The following is a 20586-nucleotide window of genomic DNA, read 5'->3' as shown; positions in this document are numbered from 1 at the left end:
ATGTAAAAAAATATAACTAAAAAAAGATAAATTAATTAAAATGTAAATAACTCAAGACGATTTTTCAGTAACAAAGTGAGACACATTTTTAATCAATGTTTTTTTTTACAAAAAACAAATCACTACCGATTCATATCATTTACAAACGCTACGAAGAGTTTCCAATACAAAGTTAGAATTTTATGTAGAGACAATATTAGATGTATTCCACTTTCAGCGCCAGTTCAAATTAAGACACTTTAAGAATTCACAACGACGAACAGACAGCTAACCTGTATTTTGCCATTTTGTTTCTGTTATCGTTAACTGTCATTTTATTGTCAAATACATCAAATAACTGATTAAGCCCTTCTCGTATAATAAGCTTGAGTAGGAACTTGTGAAAATTACTGCTACGTACGTCACATTGTTAATAACACAGGGATGTGTATTAAAACTGTTTCGCGTCATGGGTCCGCGGAAGATGTGTTCTACAGAAGAACAAAGTATACAATTTGTACTTTTCTGGAATTGTTTATATAAAAAACAAATGAACATACAACTAAAGGTATTTTTTAACCGCAAAAACTTTTCATAGTACTCAGAATTGGCCAGAAAATTAAAACCGGTAGAGTCTCTTACGCAGAACTTTGAATGTAAATTAATATTTCTTAATTACAAAAAAAAAAAAAAAATTTATAATATTATGGATGCAATAAATTATTGAGTATTAACCTACTAGGTAGCTCTAATAACAAACTGGGAATTTCCAAACGTTATTTTACGGAAATTTATCAAAACATTTTAAAAAATACGCAGATTTTACCGTACCTGCCTGCAGGTCATGTAGGGCGAACTAGGCGGACCAGTAACTAGATTAAGTTCATTAAAAACATTTTAGTAAAAACGAGCTCCGTAAACTGTTTACCTGCTGGATCGCATGTTTCACTCGCGGACCAAATCATTGAAGTATCTAGTGACCTGAAAATTCTGTGATCAAACCCGGTACGGGCGCATATCGAATTATCGGCTTCGCAGCTGTATGCTTTGGCTTGGCCGCTTTTAAAGTTGAATATTTTCTACTTATTTTTACCCGACATGTAATCTTATTCCTACCATCCGCCTAGTACGTTTTTCTCCTTGGCATAAAACTCGACTCCGAGGGAATGCTCATTGCTCAGTGGTATTTAGTTCGCCTTTGTACTGCTGTTTTACCAGTGAAATAGGTTTTTAATTTAGTTCTTTACGGTATTTGTAAGGAAACGTAATAGCCTTGTTTACTTCTTAATTCTCTGTTTCTTGGATTTATTCTTCAAAGCACATTTTTTTAAAGAAATGCGTAATTGTCAGGCTGTTTTCAACAGGTTGGATTTGATTAATAATTTTGAAGTATGAGCTGCTGGCGGCTAGAGACCACGGACGGACTTTGTATGCCTCCACGGACGCAAATGTTGAGTGTAATGACTTACGAAACTACCTTGTTAAAACTAAAACAGACCTCTATTCAACGTTTTAACTAAAACACTGTTTTCTCTCTTTTCTCCACAGTGAAAATCACACATGACAAAAAGAGACAAAGCATTCATTAGCCAGGACAGAGCTATAGCACTGTTATATTCTTTTTTATGAATAAAGAGGTTAATATTTACATGTGAGGTGTTTAGAGGCTAAATAAGTCTTTTGAGGGCTCGTTTCCTTGTAAGTTATACAGTAAATTTAATACTGTACTGGTATATAGTGTCAAGGAAGGTCATAAAATATACACACGTCGGCAAAATGATGAAGCACTTTTTAATGTAATAAAGGCAAACGAAATAATTGAGGACACTAACCCCTACTGTTATGATGCATGATATAATTAGCTAAAAAGTATTTTGATAAATGAAAATACTTGGTAACAGTAGTACGTTGCAGAATTAACATTATTTATTAAAGGTCATCGAAACTGAAAGGGTTGAACATATATAGAAACGTTATAATGATATAAATGCACTTTTTTCTTAATAAGTAAGCTTTAGTTAGTTAGTTTTGTATGCCTTTATTTTAGATTTTTTTACCTATAATAATAAACCCCTCTAGAAGCGTATTTTATAAGAAAAACTTAAATTATTTAGTCTTACTTCCCTGTAGTACCTACTCTTATAAATTGGTATATTCAATAGAGCGCAGAGCATCCATCAATGCCCATTCAAAGATGAATTGAGATCAAAAGTTAAATTAATTAAGCAACTTTGTTTGACTCCACTTGGCAGAGGAACTACCTCCCCAGATATACCATAAAAAATTAAAGTCACTTTCCATATTTTTTTCTATGGAATTTTTACTGGTTATGATATTTTATAATACATGAGTCAAATGACTATTATTCTTAAACTAACTAATGTATCTTAACCGTTATAGTTTTCTTTGAAATTTCATGAAAAGCAGTATTATTACGATTTTTTCCAGATTTTTCAAGCTAACAGTTTTGTTTTTAGAGAGAGGGGACGCCCTACTCGAACAAAAATTGACACTTTAAACTTTTAATAATTTGCAAACAGATCCCTAAATGGAAAAATAGTCTTAGAAACCCCTAAGCCATTTCAAAAGACCTATCCAACGATACCCCACACGATGGGGCAGAAGATGAAAAAAAAAACATCCCCACTTTACTTACCCTAAAAAATTTTTTTTTCAAAATTTTATTTTACCGTTTTGTCGGCGTGATTAATATACCTAAATACCTCCACAACAAACAACAAATTACAGCTCCCTAGTGCCAATAGTTTCCAAGAAACACCTCGGAGAGACAGACAGACATATCGAAACTATAGTATCGACTTAGTTCGACTACGGAACCCTAAAAAACGTAAAATACGGAGAAGTCTGATGCCTTTTGATAGCATGTTTAAATAAGATATTGTTCTGCCTGTAGCTTTTATGGACATAAAGAATAAATGTTTTGCTTTTGATTAAAATATTTCTAGTAATGAGGATTCGCTAACACAGTCACCGTCTCACTCTTCACTCGTTAGGCGGAGAACACTAGGCTTTGTTTGTCCAAGGTCTCTGGACAGATTTAAATAGATTTAGCTATCGCTTGACCATTTTATTTTAGTTTAACCTTAGAATAACTGTGACGTCAAACTAAACTTTCAATTGGGTCATTCATGCTTGGAATAGTCCATGCCATGACTAAATTGGAACAGTCAGTCTTATTTATTTGCATTCATTCTAACATAATTAAGTTTCCCTTACAGGACAATGTGAACATATTTTTTAACAAACATTATTTATTCAAACCTCCAAAGTCCTAATAACATTGGAAACAACGTCACAAAGTTAAACTTCGTGTGGTCAGATAAAGTTAAACTTCGTGTGGTCAGATAATTAATATCTGACCTGGGAATCAAAACCAGATACAAGTAGACAAGCGAGAGACCAGCAACGAACGAAATTTCGTAATCTACCGAGACTAACATTTGGTGGGAAAAACGCAGTGAACATGAGTAAATGTAAATTAAGACTTACCTGAGCAGCGAAACAGTATTATTACATATTTTATAAATTAAAGTTCAGTATTTGAGAATGCTTAAAAGACAATACCATTTATCGTGTAATACGAGTATAACTCAAGCCATAACTGAATAGAACTGTTTGTCCTTGGCACGATATTAACATACGAGTATACGTAAGTGCCTATGAATCGATAATTGAATTGAATAGATAGCTGCAATATTAAGCAATTGTATACATCTACTGCAAGACAACTAATCCCTGTAGCTTCAACATTATTTCTTTTTCAACAAAACAGGATTTACATCTCTAGGGGCATCGACAATCCGGCATCATTGTTAGACTGTCTATTTGTTTGCAAGATTGCCAATCGAATAAACTACAACATAATCAAGTGATACAATGTCTACTGCCACTGTACTGTCTTCAGCCAACGTTTCATACAGCGTGCAAAGCACTTTCTTACTGGAGGATGACGCACACTGGGAATGACATGACATGACACAAACGTAATTTACAGAGAGGTTTTGAAAAATTTATATTCGTCGACTTCATACAAAACAGCAGAGTTGGTAAATGCCCAGATTCGTTTAAAACTTACACAAGATAATTTGCTAAAATAAAATATTACAACTCTACATAATAATTGTATTTAAAGTAAACTATTTAATTAACCTAATTTAAAAAAAATACAAGGCTTATAAACGACTTCATTGAATCTAAAAATTCGTCTAGATATTGATTGTTTTTATCTTTCTTTTATTTTTTCCCACATTCGGTATTTATAAAAAATATTGTAAATTATATTTTTATTGTTACAGAGTCCGTGTGGAATACTACGTGAACGAGAATACTTTCAAAGAAAGACTGCAACTTTATTTTATAAAAAATCAACGATCGAGTAAGTAACCATTTTTCAGAACATACTACATAAGCCAGTAATATCAATATAAACACAAAAAAGGCAAACATCGCAAACGCGGATGTAGCTTCCATTGTTTTATTTGTTGTTAGGTCCCTTGAGAGTTGCAACCCTGAAAACCCGAAAGCAAAATTTCAGGAACTTGTTTCAGTTTTTTCGTTATCCCATCCCAACTATATAATATTATAAATGCGAAAGTAACTCTGTCTGTCTGTCTGTCTGTCTGTCTGTCTGTTACGCTTTCCCGCTTAAACCTCGCAACCGATTTTGATGAAATTTGGCATAGAGATAGTTTGAGTCCCGGGAAAGAACATAGGATAGTTTTTATCCCGGTTTTTGAAACAGGGACGCGTGCGATAAAGTTTTTCTGTGACAGACAAAATTCCACGCGGGCGAAGCCGCGGGCGGAAAGCTAGTACTTTAATAAAGCTAACTAACAAGCTAACTCGAGCACTAGGTATAGAGCCATTATTGGTTGCGGTTGCGGAGATACTTACGCCTAATCAAAGACTGGAACTTTTTCAAAAAATTGTTATGGCCGCATCCGCATTTTCTATGGCTAATGTACTTTAAATACCACAACATGAACTGTTTATGTAGATCAAAATAAACACTTTTTATTTATTTATTTAAATGGGATGGGAAACCAGCGAACAAGGTCTTATGCCTGTCACTCAAAAACCGCTTGAAAATGCAAAAAAGTCAACTCCCCTCAACTACAAAAGCTGCAAAATATCATTCTTGGAGGACCACCAATCATAAGAATGGTGAAGGGTTGACAAACACCCGTGTGACTGACGATGGGCGACCAGCAAACAAGGTCTTATGTCTGTCACAAGGTACGCAGAGCCCGATCCTCAGGATCTGCTTAAAATAGTGCTGTGCACTTGCAGAAAGGCCGGGCTCAAGTGGCAATAGAATATGAAATGAAAATTTTGTGGTAGTCGCATTTTTTAAGACCCGGCTGAATTATTACTCCTAGGAGTAGAATTCACTATAAGTCATGGGAAACCTTGTTTGCCTCCCCCCAACTACAAAAGCTGCAAAATATCATTCTTGGAGGACCACCAATCATAAGAATGGTGAAGGGTTGACAAACACCCGTGTGACTGACGATGGGCGACCAGCAAACAAGGTCTTATGTCTGTCACAAGGTACGCAGAGCCCGATCCTCAGGATCTGCTTAAAATAGTGCTGTGCACTTGCAGAAAGGCCGGGCTCAAGTGGCAATAGAATATGAAATGAAAATTTTGTGGTAGTCGCATTTTTTAAGACCCGGCTGAATTATTACTCCTAGGAGTAGAATTCACTATAAGTCATGGGAAACCTTGTTTGCCTCCCCCCAACTACAGAAGCTGCAAAATATAATTTTTGAAGGACCTAACATCAAGTAAAAAAATGGTTAGAGGTTGAAAAAATCTGTAACAAATGTGCGCAGAACCCGATCCTCAAACCCTGCTTATAATGGTGGCTTGCAAATGCAAAAAAGGTTGCTTAAGGTCGTGCACTTACAGAAAAGCTGGGCTCTATCCTATGTTCTTCTATTTGAGTAACTGTATCTCCGCAACCATTGGACGCAAAGTGCTCGGGTTAGGCTTAATTTGTAGCAAAAGTTGGGTATTTTAAGGTATGATACTTATTTAGATTCCTGCAAGGTTTTTGTATTTTAATAAATAATTCTTACGTCCGTATTCACAAACGATGCTTGCTTAAGTGAAGCAGCAAATCGAATGCACAGCGTTGAATAGAGCTCTGTGATTGGGTCGCACTGTGAGACCTCATAGCAATGTTTATGAATACGGGCATTAGTGCGAGACATTAATTCCCAATGAAATTGTTGAAAGATATTTTTATAATGTCGACAGAATACCTCTTTAAAACACATAATAGAGCAGTTCAATTCCGTATGAAATTATAATCGATGAAGTAGGTACATACCGTACGGAGAGATACTCGTAGACATGATCAGACACTTGGCACCTCACTCCCAGTGAAACCCTACTCAAAGTGCCTCACAAATGTCGGGTTGTCGATTACGAGCACAACCCTAGCTGTTGGACCACTCTGACCCCTGTTCTTTAAAAAAATTCACCAGCAAAATCCATTAGGTCACTTTAAAATTGGTACATTATCTAGTATGCCTAATACCTATAGTATATCAATTTAACCAATTATGAATGATAGATGAAACCGCATACCTAAATAGTTGATTCAGGACCGGATTCAGGTCAGTCTTTAATTTTAGAAATGCGGCTGATAATTCAAATGAAAATTTCACTAAGGCTGTTGTGCAAGACCTTTCTTTGACGTTAACTATTTATCTTATTTTATCTTATCTTTCTAACGCTTTAGCGGTATGTTTACCTTCTTTTATTGACAGACGCTATCAAATTAAAACTTATTGTCGCTACTTCTTACTTACGCCAACTTGGAGAAAGTTCTTCTGAAGATTAATTTGATACTGAAGAGTATGTGACGACTGTACGTACAATCCATTCTGCTACAATGACTACAGTTTGCGTTGCTGTTATTTTAAAATTTGGACGTTTACTTTAATCAGCAGTAGGTGCAACCGTAGGTACTTCAACGTCACTTGTGATCTTTACCAGGTGTTTAATTTGTTTCAGGTTTACGCATTAGAATAGCGAACTTATTTTTCAAACTATTGGCCTGCGTGCTATACATATGTCGTGTATGTGCTGATGGAGATCCTATTTCTGCATCATGGTGAGACACATTTAGTCCAGTCAAATTAGACATGAACCCTGCAATAATTCGCATACAGCTGAAAATTGGTACGAATGTTCGGAGCACCATTATGAATTAACTGTGAAAAGTCCCCATCGATCCGACATGTGCTAAAAAAAAAATTCCAGGTCACACTTAAAAAATACGGGTTTTTGAGATTTTCAGCTAAACGGTAAGTTTTATCACAAAAATATGTATGACAAGGTTTAAGACCATACAATTATCTATCAAAATTGTCTATACACTTTCTCCTAAGAGTCAGCGTTTCTGAGATTCGATGATCCGAAGAGTCAAAAAAGTGTTTTCTTCATAACGGTCTTACACATAAATCCAATGTGATATCGCCTCGTGCCTCGACTCAGCATTGTATCATGATGTGTTGTCGACGTCGAATATAAAATGATCAACCTCAATGTCGTCTGTCATCTTTGATTATCGAAAAATGGGTGCAACTTTGACGAAGGACTGCACCGTGAGTTTCTAAGATACGAAGTTTTCGTGTCTATTAGGTTTAAGAGCTCTTATATGCACACGTCACTACTCTACTTGTAACTCTATGGTCACTCTTTTAGCCCGGTCAAGTCAGAAAATCCAGGTTATAATAATTCGCATAGAGCTGAAAATTTGTGTGAATGTTGAGAACACCATCCTTAATGAAATGTCAATAGTCCCCAACAATCCGTCATTTGAAAAAAAAATTTACGAAGTCCAAGTTTCTTGCATTTTTCCGCCAAACAGTAAACTTATCATAAGAAATGATAAGAAATAGTAGTAGATCATAAAATTATCTATTAAAAGTGTCTTTGCCCCTTTTTCCTAAGAGTCGCCGTTTATGTGGTAACGATGCAAAAAGTTGAAGAATTCGCATTCTGTTAACTACTCCACAAGTCCACAACTTCAACTCTATTGAAATAGTTTTGAATTGAACAGGATAACAAATACATCTTAAAAAAGGCCTACTGGGGAAACCTGGTAAAAAAAATGCGCCAAATAACCATCATAGGTGTTGTGGAAACATGTGCATATAACGAGAACATCTTAACTAACTTTTTGATTCGTTCTACCTCATAATCGGTGACTCTTAGGAAAAAGGGGTAAAGACAATTTTAATAGATAATTTTATGATCTACTATTATTTTTATCTATTTTTATGACAAGTTTACTACTTGGCCAAAAAATGCAAAAAACTTGGGACTTCGAAAAATTTTTTTTAAATGACGGATCGTTGGGGACTTTTGACATTTCATTAAGGATGGTGTTCTCAACATTCACACAAATTTTCAGCTCTATGCGAATTATTATAACCTGGATTTTCTGACTTGACCGGGCTAAAAGAGTGACCATAGAGTTACAAGTAGAGTAGTGACGTGTGCATATAAGAGCTCTTAAACCTAATAGACACGAAAACTTCGTATCTTAGAAACTCACAGTGCAGTCCTTCGTCAAAGTTGCACCCATTTTTCGATAATCAAAGATGACAGACGACATTGAGGTTGATCATTTTATATTCGACGTCGACAACACATCATGATACAATGCTGAGTCGAGGCACGAGGCGATATCACATTGGATTTATGTGTAAGACCGTTATGAAGAAAACACTTTTTTGACTCTTCGGATCATCGAATCTCAGAAACGCTGACTCTTAGGAGAAAGTGTATAGACAATTTTGATAGATAATTGTATGGTCTTAAACCTTGTCATACATATTTTTGTGATAAAACTTACCGTTTAGCTGAAAATCTCAAAAACCCGTATTTTTTAAGTGTGACCTGGAATTTTTTTTTTAGCACATGTCGGATCGATGGGGACTTTTCACAGTTAATTCATAATGGTGCTCCGAACATGCGTACCAATTTTCAGCTGTATGCGAATTAATGCAGGGTTCATGTCTAATTTGACTGGACTAATTGATATAATACGATTTTTAGTACTGCGGAACTATTTGACTCACTTTAAAATAAGAATACCATTAAAATAACAACAGAATTTCTCGCTCTGGGCAACTTAACAATGGCTACCACTTGTTTCTCTCAAGTAATACTGTACAATGCTTTGCATTTTGTGATACTTCTAGCAGCCACCAGCAGTAACAAGTTAACGATGTACTTGCTTATAGTACTAGAATGAAGTCTCAAAGATATTTTATTTCGTTAATTTTCGTCTTTTGTAGTCTTTTTCATCCTAAAGAGCATAAAACAGATCCGAGTAGATACTAATACATGCCTGTCAATTCATAATTTGTTCATGTAGTTTTAATTTCTTAGCCTACATCAATTAATTACATTGTTTCATGACAGATCATTGATTTACAACGTACGCCTATAAAAAATGTACTTCATTATTATAAACTTCTTTCTTGTCTATCTTGCCTCATGCAGCAAGCCTCTGAGTTTTTTGGAAAGCCTTGTTGTTTTGTCCATTCCGTTCGACTGATTTAATATTTAATGTTGCTTTGCTTTGCTTGCCGGTATTCAACCAACTTAATTTGAATCAAATAGTGCTGTAAAGATGTATTTGTTTTTTTTCAGTCGTTCTCTTCTTCGCCCTACTTTTTCAACTAAAAACAATAGTTATTGACAACAAATAGATTTTATTAACCACTTCTAATATTCGATTTCAATGAAGTTGAACCGTAAACAAATATTACGTTACGCTACAACATACCTACTTCTGTTTATTTAATAGAGGTCCTGTTGTATGTGTCAATGAGTCCTTCTGTGTAAACATTTACTCGCCGAGCTTGACTTCTTTAGTTGAATCAAATCATGTTTTGAAGACATAATCTATCAAAAATTTAGAGACAACGAACTACATAGTTCAGTATATACTTTTTGACTTTTCCACAACTTTGTATGCAACAACAATACGCGATTCAAGAACCTGTTTGAATTAAGATTGAGTTGTATCAGCTTAAAATTTATTATGCAGTTAGATTGATAAATGGTTGTCATTATTTCGACAAACAAGAAGCTTGCTTGTTATTTCATTGAGGACTTGCAAAAGAATATTAAATCACATTGTAATAATACCCTACTTCAGTTCTAACTCCAAGTTTCATGTCGATATTTTCCTACTTATCTTCAGCCTTCAGGGTAGGAATCAAAGTTATCAAGGACTTAACCTCGTTTAGTGCAATATGGGTACTCATATTCGTAAAAAATAGTTTTAGGAATGTCATGTGTCTACTTATAAATCTCTTTTTGTCTTACAAACTTAGAAATTCTAATTGCATTTTTCATCACTACATATTATAAAACAAAGTAGTTTTCCTGTCTGTCCCTATGTATGCTTAGATCTTTAAAACTACGCAAGGGATTTTGATCCAGTTTTTTATGATAGATAGAGTCACATGAGAAAGGATTTTAAGTATAATACATTGTACCTGTGCGAAGCAGGGGTGGGTCACTAGTTAATCAATAGTTTGGTATGTATTTCATTTATAGATGTCCATGACACACATTAATCTGACCTCTGTCAATTTATAATCGGTTTATTATTTTGCCCTACTTTACGACTATTAACAGTGGTATTGATAAGTGCAGTAAAGGTGTCCGATTTTCCATGCACAACAAACAATCTTGCATGTACGATCAACTTGCAAAACAATAAAAAGTCACACGTAAAGACTCATACTGGACGAAATGTTTGAGGGGTTCATCTTAAGTCCTTTACTTTTCCTTATTTACATAATTGATTTTGAAAAAGTAACTAAAAAAACTCATGCAGTTCAATAACGTGACGAGGTTAAAATTATCTTCTCCATCTAAAAATAACGACAGAACGATTACTGCAAGTCCGGTGCACATGTGTTAACCGCAAATTATGTATATCAGGTGTTAACCGCAAATAATTTTACTTTATTATTTATTTTACCGGTATATAATTTCAGAAGACTAGAAATGTAGGAAGCTCCCGTGGCAGTAAAATTACCCATCATAATTTAATTTGTATCAAGTTACGCAGAAAACCCTGAGATTTAAATGAAGGCGTATTAGGTTTATAAAGTATATTTAACTCCCTGAAACAAAGTGTATTTATTAAGCCATTTTAAGATGATAGTACATAATTTTAACTGACATTGACTCAGACAAAACCTGTAAGAAAATGTTTTAAAATAAATTAATTACCTTTCCAGTTATGGATGTAGACCGGGAAATAAGACTGAATTTGAATATTCGGCAAACTTGACGGAGGAGGAATTTCAAGAGCATCCAATAATCAACTGGGACGGAATAATATGGGTCAACAGGCCGCTGTACTTGTGGATAGTGCAAGTCATCTTAGCCATGATATCGTTCACAGAAGCTATACTCCTTGCTTATTTAGGATACAAGGTGCATATTCGATATTTTATTTTATATAATTTTCTAAAATTCCGTAATCAACTAAAGTTTTCATTCTAATTTAAGGGAAATATCTGGCAGCAAGTGTTATCATTTCACTTTATCTTGGAAATGGTGAATACTATCCCATTCGCATTGACTGTAAGTAACTAGCATAATTTTATTACTGAAATAACAAAAATGTAGTGTTACCAAATAAATATGATATTTACCCGGGCTAATATAATACCTGTAAATTTTTTCTGATTTATAAAATTAAGCCACAATGGAAGCTTGTGTAAATATTTTTAAAAGCAGATTGCGCCTCGACTCTCTTATTGTGATTTGTTATTGATTTTGATGCAATTTTACAAACAGCTCACGTTTTATGCCACTTGTACACTACATTGTAACAGATCTAGGACAAGGTTTACGATAATAATTTATTTTAATGTTTTGATTACAGCTGCCCTTTCCACCGCTACGAAATCTGTTCATACCGGTATTCTTAAACTGCTGGCTAGCAAAAAGATCACTGGAAAATATGTTTGTAAGTATTTTTCCAAATCGAGAAATCCTTTGTATAGGTAATTGTCTCCAGTTTGGTTAGAATAATGCAGGCTTGACTCAACTTCATTTTCCGTAGATATAACTATTTCTCGACATAATATGGTCCAATTGAGCCACATCAAACGCCGCATGGTCCATAAAGGCTAATGTCTGACCACAATTGTAACCTTAGTAGTAACCCTCGAAGAAGCAGAATTATCTTCCTTTGTATTGTTTATTACTGACTTCAATATTAAAAGAGAAGATCGTACTTATAAGTTGAGATAGTTATAGCTCTAAACTAGTTTTTTTCTATCATACATTACTTTATCGATTACAATATGTTTCTTTGAAATAATTCTCACATTACTTATTCATGTTTTCCAGAATGACCTTCACCGCGCCATGCAAAAGTCGCAATCAGCGTTATCACAACAATTAATGATACTGTGTGTTACATTGCTATGCCTCGTTTTCACAAGGTAAGCTCTAGGAATATTTTATTATTAAATACATTTTATAATTAAAATTATATTATTTATAATAGACAATTATATTTAAGAAGTAATAATACACCAGGTGGGGGTTATTAAGATTTAATTTAAGGTACACTGAAGATTCGGGTACTTATATCATGTATGGCATAGCTGCTATATCTTTTTTGACCGTATACTATCAGTTCGGTTGTGGCCATAAAACAATTTGATAATACTATGTACTAGTAATATCAAGAACTTTTTGACTCTTTACGTTATTTGTTTTATATTTATATTTGTTTACTCCCTTTGTCGAACTTGAATGCTGTCGAAGGTAGCGTCAAAGAATAGTCTATATTTAGCCTTAATCGGAATTTAATGACCATGCTAACGCTGATTCATTAAAAAACAGGAATTTATGCGAAAGAATGCACTCTTTTATTCCTGTAATTTTAATAATCAGCTCTCATTAACCAACTGCCAATGACCCAATTGGTAAACAGTGAAAGGTGTACCATCTTGAATTGATGTTTGGCTTATGTTGCACTTTGTATCCAGTTTCAATAGAAAAATGTAGTTAGGCTTTAATAAAAGGATATGAATTAGTTCTTTGGATGCTATGCTACATCAAGTCTGGTGGAGTTGACTCAAAGCAAGAAGCAATTAGTATTTTTTGAAGCTCATAAGTAAAATCCTACCTACACAATAAAAGAAGAACAACACCAATTAATGTATTTTTTATTACAAAACTAGGTATATTAATTACTGCCCCAGTATTCCACATTAGTTAACTTTAAATTACAGACATGCTTTTACTCTCCAACCAAATATAAATCAATATTATGCAAAGCACCTCATAATTTATTCATAGGCGGTCAAATGCCCAAATCTTTACAACTTGGCTTGGCATGCAAAAATTCTTCTTTATTAGAAAAAGTTCTTATCAATTAAACAGACAAAAAATAAGTCAGAAGTGGAAGATAATTTGGAAATACAAATAAGTAAATCACCTCAGACAAACACTGCTCTTTATATTGCTGTTACACAAAAAGTTGTTGCTACATAAATGTCGATATCTCAATAGATTCATATTTTCAATTACTACCAAAAAAACTCTTCTTCCTTAGGCAAACCAATAACCAATTATGAAATTTTTTACAGTGTTTGCGGCATTCAGCACTTCCAGAGAGCCGGCCACCGACACCTAAATCTATTTCAAGCTACATATTTCGTCGTGGTCACATTTTCAACCGTGGGCTATGGAGACTTCGTGCCGGATATTTGGCCCTCGCAACTTTTCATGGTGATAATGATTGGCGTCGCGCTAGTCGTTTTACCGACACAGGTACGGAATACGGGCACTAGCCACTATAAACATCAATTAAGTTATTAACGTCATACCTAACCCAAGGACAAAGCCACGCCAGACGTAATTAACGTCCAGTGCGATAGAGTTCATATATTTTTTGCCAAGATAAACACTATTCTGCCGTGGTATCACATCGAAAACCTCTACTATGAAACTGGTTTTAGCATAATTTACTTTGGGGCCGTCCATAAATTACGTCATCGATTTTTTCAGATTTTAGACCCCCCCCCCCCCTACAATCATCCTATCGTCATTTCTTGATGACCCCCCCCCCCCTCTCCCAAAATTGACGTCATTACCAGTTTGACAAAATTAAAACATTGCAGATTTGAGAAAAATAGGGTATTATAAAATATGATTAAAACACTTGGTTATAGAATCACTTTTTATTATTTTTTTTGTATGTTTATTATGAGTTATTTTAGTATTATACGCGCCTTAGCCGCCTCTCACATTTGGAGTCTCACTTACTAGGTGTGCTGGAAGAAATTTCTTTTTAGAAATAAATTTAAAAAAAATCTTTTTGTACGTGAACAATAAACTATAAATAAATGAGGCTTCCGGCGACTGGGACCGCAATTAACTAGGACCGCGGTCCCAGTCGCCGGATCCATAAAAAAATAATAATTTTCTTCCGGCGACTGGGACCACTCATAGATAACTTAAAAGAAAATATTATTCAATCTAAAATTGGTACAGTACTAAAATCCATGAGTGGTCCCAGTCGCCGGAAGAAAATTATTTAATTTTTACTCATCCGGCGACTGGGACCGCGGTCCCAGTTAATTGCGGTCCCAGTTGACGGAATCCTCAAAATAAATAATAAAAAAAATATAAAAATAAATCTTTGGACAATGAGGATCAGTACTGTTGTAGAAAATTCAATAAAACTACGTTAATCTTTAACACATAAGAAAGCTATATCTTTTTGAATTATCCAAATCGGACCATTACTTACGAAGATATTAAGTAATAAACATAGGCCGTTTTTGCCGCTAAAAGTCAACGTACGCAGGGCCGCGTGACGTCACTATATCCGAATCGAGCGCAGCCGGCGTACTATTGGGATGGAAAATATAGGTCATAGTCATAAGTCATAAGTCATACCCAGCTTATGCTTATGGACTGGGGGAAGGGGCTAGCCTTACCCAGCTTCTGGCCTGGGGGAGGGGGGGGGGGGGTCAAGTCATAACTAGTTTCTATGGGCTGGGGGGAGGGGCTAGCCTTACCCAGCTTCTGGCCTGGGGGGGGGGAGGGGGGGGGGGGGGTTCAAGTCATACCCAGTTTCTGGCATTTCTCGCATGGGGGGGGTGTCATATCCAGCTTCTGGAGAAGGGGAGTTATATCCAGCTTATGCTTATGGCCTGGGGGAGGGGCAAGCCTTACCCAGCTTCTGGCCTTGGGGGAGGGGGAGGGGTCAAGTCATACCCAGTTTCGGGCCTGGGGGGGGGGGGGGTAAATCATACCCAACTTCTGGCCGAGGGGGAAGTCATGCCCAGCTTATGACCTGGAGAGAGGATGGGGGCGGGGGAGTCATACCCAGCTTCTAGGCCAAGATTAAATAGATTTCCAAGAGGGAGCAGCTGTTCTTTCCTGCAGCAGCTGGCCCGCCCATGGGAACGGCGAATAGATAGGTAGTTAGGTAGGTACGTAGGTTTAACTCAGAAAAACTAAATAACAGGTAGGTATTGCGTGTACATCGAAATTATCTTCATAGCAATGTCTTGTAGCCTAGGCAGAGTGTATCTGCCTTAGCTATACCTTATTGTTAGAAGTAAATAAATTAATACTTATACATTTTTTTATTTTACTTGGAAGATGATATGACTCTAACAACACTTATGAACACTTTATTTGAATAAATCGCCAAATATACCACCGCGGAGACCCCAATCGCGTCTCTGCGTTCCATTTAATCGTATGAGCGTATGGATTTTTTCCGTTATTTTTCACAATTTCTATTTTTAAAAATTACCTATCGATAGCTTACTTTATTCTGACGAATAAATGTCATTACAAGTTTTTCCTAAAACTGATAGTTTGGCTAGAAAAAAATATTTTCTATCCACGCAGTACGCCGGCAGCGTTCGGATCGGATATAGTGACGTCATCGTCCCCGCGCCGGGCGAAAGTGAACTTTTTTAGTAATTTGGCCATAACTTCGTCAATATTTGTCGTAGAACAAGTTATGGGTGCTAGCTTAACGGATATACTACTTATATACTTTTTTTTTAAATACATACATATTATACATAAATAAGAATGACGTCAATTTCGAAACACCCCCCCCCCCCTATCTGTCATTTACCGTCATCCACAGACCAACCCCCCCCCCCCCCTAATTTTGAATGACGTAATATATGGACGGCCCCTTTGCATCTATGTATAATTTCAAATTAATAATGTTTATAAGAAATATCTCTGGTTTCCAGTTCGAGCAATTAGCATTCACGTGGATGGAAAGACAGAAATTGGGAGGATCGTACTCATCGCACCGAGCCCAGTCGGAGAAGCACGTGGTTGTATGCTCTACTACTCTGCACGCTGACACTATCATGGATTTCCTTAACGAATTTTACGCTCACCCATTGCTGCAAGACTACTACGTGGTCCTTCTATCGCCAATGGAACTTGATACTACCATGCGAATGATATTGCAGGTAAAAACTACTTCGTAGCTTTGCACCGAGTGTAGTCATGCAACACTTGAAAGTAAGAATCCTGTGCCGACCTTAGCTTTACCAAGTGGTGGATGGACTCATAAGTTTATGGCGGATTTACACTATGCGACTTGGCTAATTTCCGCGCAGTGTAAACGCAGCATTACACTTAATTCTAAGTGAGACCAAAGCCCACATTGCCAGAGTAGGAATCACATAGTGGGTTTAATTTTCAGTTTGATCAAATTAACCTGAAGTAAATATCATTCTATATACAGTGTGTCCGGTCACCGGTGTCCGACCCGTTAGGACGCAGTAATGTGAACAGTTTTCCGTGAACACTTGGGCAGGAATGATTGATGACATATTGATTGGACCCCTGATTTTACCAGCCACAATGAATGGTCCGAGATATTTAGAATTCCTGCTGACACAATTTTTGATGCATTGATGAAGCTGCCATTGTCACACCGGACGCGGATGATTTTACAGTTAGATGGTGCACCGGCACACTTCGCCACAATCGTAAGAAACCATTTGGATGAAAATTATTCGCCGTGGATCTGACGTGAAACGCTGACTGACTGACTTAGTGCATCTAAAAAGTGGAAAAAAAAGTATATTCATGGTCTAGTTTTTTTGTAACATTGAAAAATTTGAAAAAATACATCATTTTTTATTGTTTTTTTTTACGTTTCAAGTGTTTTTTAAAGATTTAAATGGGAGCTTTTGGTAAACTTTTTGATGTCAACTTATTGCTTAGTTTTTTAGCTGTCGAACGAAATCACTTTTATACTAATAGGTCCTGAACATCGGTAGATTTTGCTAAATAAATGAATCCACCCGGACTCGGAAACTAAAAAAATTAAAATAGCTGTAATTTTTTAATAGAAGAGATAAAAAAAATTCTTCCAGTGGATTTGTCGATAAAATTGATCATATTACTGCGTCCTAACGGGTCGGATACCGGTGACCGGGCACACTGTATACTGCGGTTACCAGTCATCTGTTCGAATGAGCGATATCAATCAAATAGGTGATCCTTCATAGGACGGCTTATAAAGTCAGACAGGTTCTGCATTGAAGACTAAATAAATGTTGATGAATACTCAAGTTTCATATGGCATATAATTTTTGAGCCTTATAAAAAAAGTTTATTTCTACGTTTCCAGGTGCCTATTTGGGCGCAGAGGGTCATCTACATTCAAGGATCGTGCCTAAAGGATACAGATTTGATTCGAGCACGCATGAATGAAGCCGAAGCATGCTTTGTTTTGGCGGCTAGGAACTACGCGGATAAGACGGCAGCTGATGAACACACTATCCTAAGGTAAGCATATCATGTTACCATAGATTCCGGAATTATCATGAATGATCGGTTAGAATTATGTAAAAAACTAGACTTATTAATTCAGTGGGGTTTGAAGCAGACCGTCTCATTCGCATTTCGTAATGGCATGGTATATTATGCATGTCCAGCAATAGACTCTCTGTACCGAGGCACAGTGTTTTATTTTGGCTTAGAAGCGGACATCCCTGTTTTATTAATTCAATCGTTAGATATTACTATTATGTATAAAATTGATGAAGGAACTAGTAGTTGTATTTGTTTAGTTTCGAAGAAATATTCGATTTTGTGATTTTATAAAAAAAACAGTTTTAGAAGCATATTTTCTAAAAAAATTACATTAAGTCAGAATTTTGTAAATAAATTTACCTATCACTATAACGTCTACCTTTATGCAAAAATAAATGGTTATTGCTGCAGTAATTTAGGAATTATTTAATAATTTATGATTTTCAGAAAACATTTTTTTCTCCGTTGTCCTAGAAAATTGGCAGCTATATTTACTTTATATTGATGCATGATATAATTATCTATAATACCTGAAAATATTACTTGCCTATCCCGTGGAAGTTCGAAGATATTTTAATTTCTATGTAGTCCAGTCAATAAAGCATTATAGATGGAAAACTGTAGAACACAATTTCTGACTTCAGGACTTTATTTAGACTAGTTAGGAGGTGAACATAGCAAAAGTCCCCGCCCTTAGCCCTTGAGCCGGCGGGGAGAGGGGGGTTTAAAGGTGCCACTTTTCGGTTTTTCGCTTAATTCTCGGAAACTATGCGTCCTAGTGACATGACTACTTTGAACCAAAAAAAGCATATTCAATTTGCTACAGGTGAGATAGACATGTTTTTCTATAAATTGTATAGTTTTCGGGGCATCTGCTCTAGAAGGTCTGTAATATTGGAAATTTTATTTTTGTCTTACATGTTCCCATCAGGAGAAAATCGACTAAATCGACATTGAGCAATCATTCTAGACATGCGGGAGCATGTTAAGCCTAGTTCCTGCGAGGGGACTACACCGTGCGTATATTTAGACGAATCACTTTGAGCCACTTTTGACTCCTCATCACTCAAAAACTACTGTGCATTAACACTTCAAATTTGGCTCATGTTTTGAGACTTGCAAGATATACATCAGTTTCAAATTTCATAAATATGCCTCAAACGGTTCTTTAGATATTGACGTCCAAAAATCTACATGTCTGACCTATAGAACAAATTCTAACCACTTCCAGATGACCTGGAAGGTTCAAATTTGGCATCCAGAAAGGTAGTTATGTAAATACGAAGGAACAAATAAAAAACCAGTAAATTTTAACATTTCACATGTGATAGATAGATTTTAGTGCTCTAAATATCGATTTTTGAACGTCAATACCTAACGAACCGTTTGAGGCATATTTATGAAATTTGAAACATATCTTGCAAGTCTCAACACATGAGCCAAATTTGAAGTGTTAATGCACAGTAGTTTTTGAGTGATGAGGAGTCAAAAGTTTCTCAAAGTGATTCGTCTAAATATACGCACGGTGTAATCCCCTCCCAGGAACTAGGCTTAACATGCTCCCGCATGTCTACAATGATTGCTCAATGTTGATTTAGTCGATTTTCTCCTAATGGGAACATGTAAGACAAAAATTAAATTTCCAATATTACAGACCTTCTAGAGCAGATGCCGCGAAAACTATACAATTTATAGAAAAACTTGTCTATCTCATCTGTAGCAAATTGAATATGCTTTTTTTGGTTCAAAGTAGTCATGTCACTAGGACGCATAGTTTCCGAGGATTAAGCGAAAAACCGAAAAGTGGCACCTTTAAACCCCCCTCTCCCCGCCGGCTCAAGGGCTAAGGGCGGGGACTTTTGCTATGTTCACCACCTAACTAGGCTAAATAAAGTCCCGAGGTCAGAAATTGTGTTCCACGGATTTCTCTCTACACCGTCGTTAAGGCATTCATTGACTGGACTAATGAGTTTAGAAAATTTATATGTAAATAGGGTTGTCATCTAAATATTTTTTAGTTTTTTAAATGCCGTCCGTAACAATACGGTTTTAATGCCTTTGTTAGATAACTATTGAAATTCATTGCTTTTACCATTATTAATTTGTCGGGTCGAGTTTGATAATTATAGAGTTGGCCCTGTGGCGGCTTATTGGAAATCCTATCGTTTTCGAAACATCGATATATATGTTGCAGTCAAAACTCATAATCGATCAAAACCACTTTTGACTGCAAATTTCAGTTAATAGTGGTTTTGACCGATGGCCTTAGTCAATATTACTTTTGACAAATTTTTCTAGTCGTATCATCGAACTTCCACGGGATAGGCAAGTAATATTTTCAGGTATTATAGATAATTATATCATGCATCAATATAAAGTAAATATAGCTGCCAATTTTCTAGGACAACGGAGAAAAAAATGTTTTCTGAAAATCATAAATTATTAAATAATTCCTAAATTACTGCAGCAATAACCATTCATTTTTGCATAAAGGTAGACGTTACAATGATAGGTAAATTTATTTACAAAATTCTTACTTAATGTAATTTTTTTAGAAAATATGTTTCTAAAACTGTTTTTTTTTTATAAAATCACAATATCGAATATTTCTTCGAAACTAAGCAAATACAACTACTAGTTCCTTCATCAATTTTATACATAATAGTAATATCTAACGATTGAAATCATAAAACAGGGATGTCCGCT

At 35.6% G+C, this 20586-nt stretch overlaps 1 protein-coding gene and 1 long non-coding RNA gene across 2 annotated transcripts in view; both read left to right on the top strand.

The window, feature by feature from the left end:
- The window catches only part of LOC135086772 (uncharacterized), a 371747-nt gene that overhangs the window by 95385 nt on the left and 255776 nt on the right, over positions 1-20586 (top strand). The gene's annotated exons all lie outside the window — the stretch shown is intronic.
- Positions 1-20586, top strand: part of LOC135087224 (potassium channel subfamily T member 1) — a 40017-nt gene that overhangs the window by 4649 nt on the left and 14782 nt on the right. The window contains exons 3-11 of the mRNA XM_063982063.1: positions 4296-4375; positions 7024-7123; positions 11283-11481; positions 11557-11631; positions 11936-12019; positions 12406-12500; positions 13656-13839; positions 16296-16523; positions 17696-17853. Of these exons, the coding sequence (XP_063838133.1) occupies positions 4296-4375; positions 7024-7123; positions 11283-11481; positions 11557-11631; positions 11936-12019; positions 12406-12500; positions 13656-13839; positions 16296-16523; positions 17696-17853 (1203 nt within the window). The remainder of the gene's footprint in view (positions 1-4295; positions 4376-7023; positions 7124-11282; positions 11482-11556; positions 11632-11935; positions 12020-12405; positions 12501-13655; positions 13840-16295; positions 16524-17695; positions 17854-20586) is intronic.

This window comes from Ostrinia nubilalis, chromosome Z (assembly GCF_963855985.1).
Source record: "Ostrinia nubilalis chromosome Z, ilOstNubi1.1, whole genome shotgun sequence".
Classification (NCBI taxonomy): Eukaryota; Metazoa; Arthropoda; class Insecta; order Lepidoptera; family Crambidae; genus Ostrinia; species Ostrinia nubilalis.
This window is presented reverse-complemented; position numbering and strand designations above follow the sequence as displayed.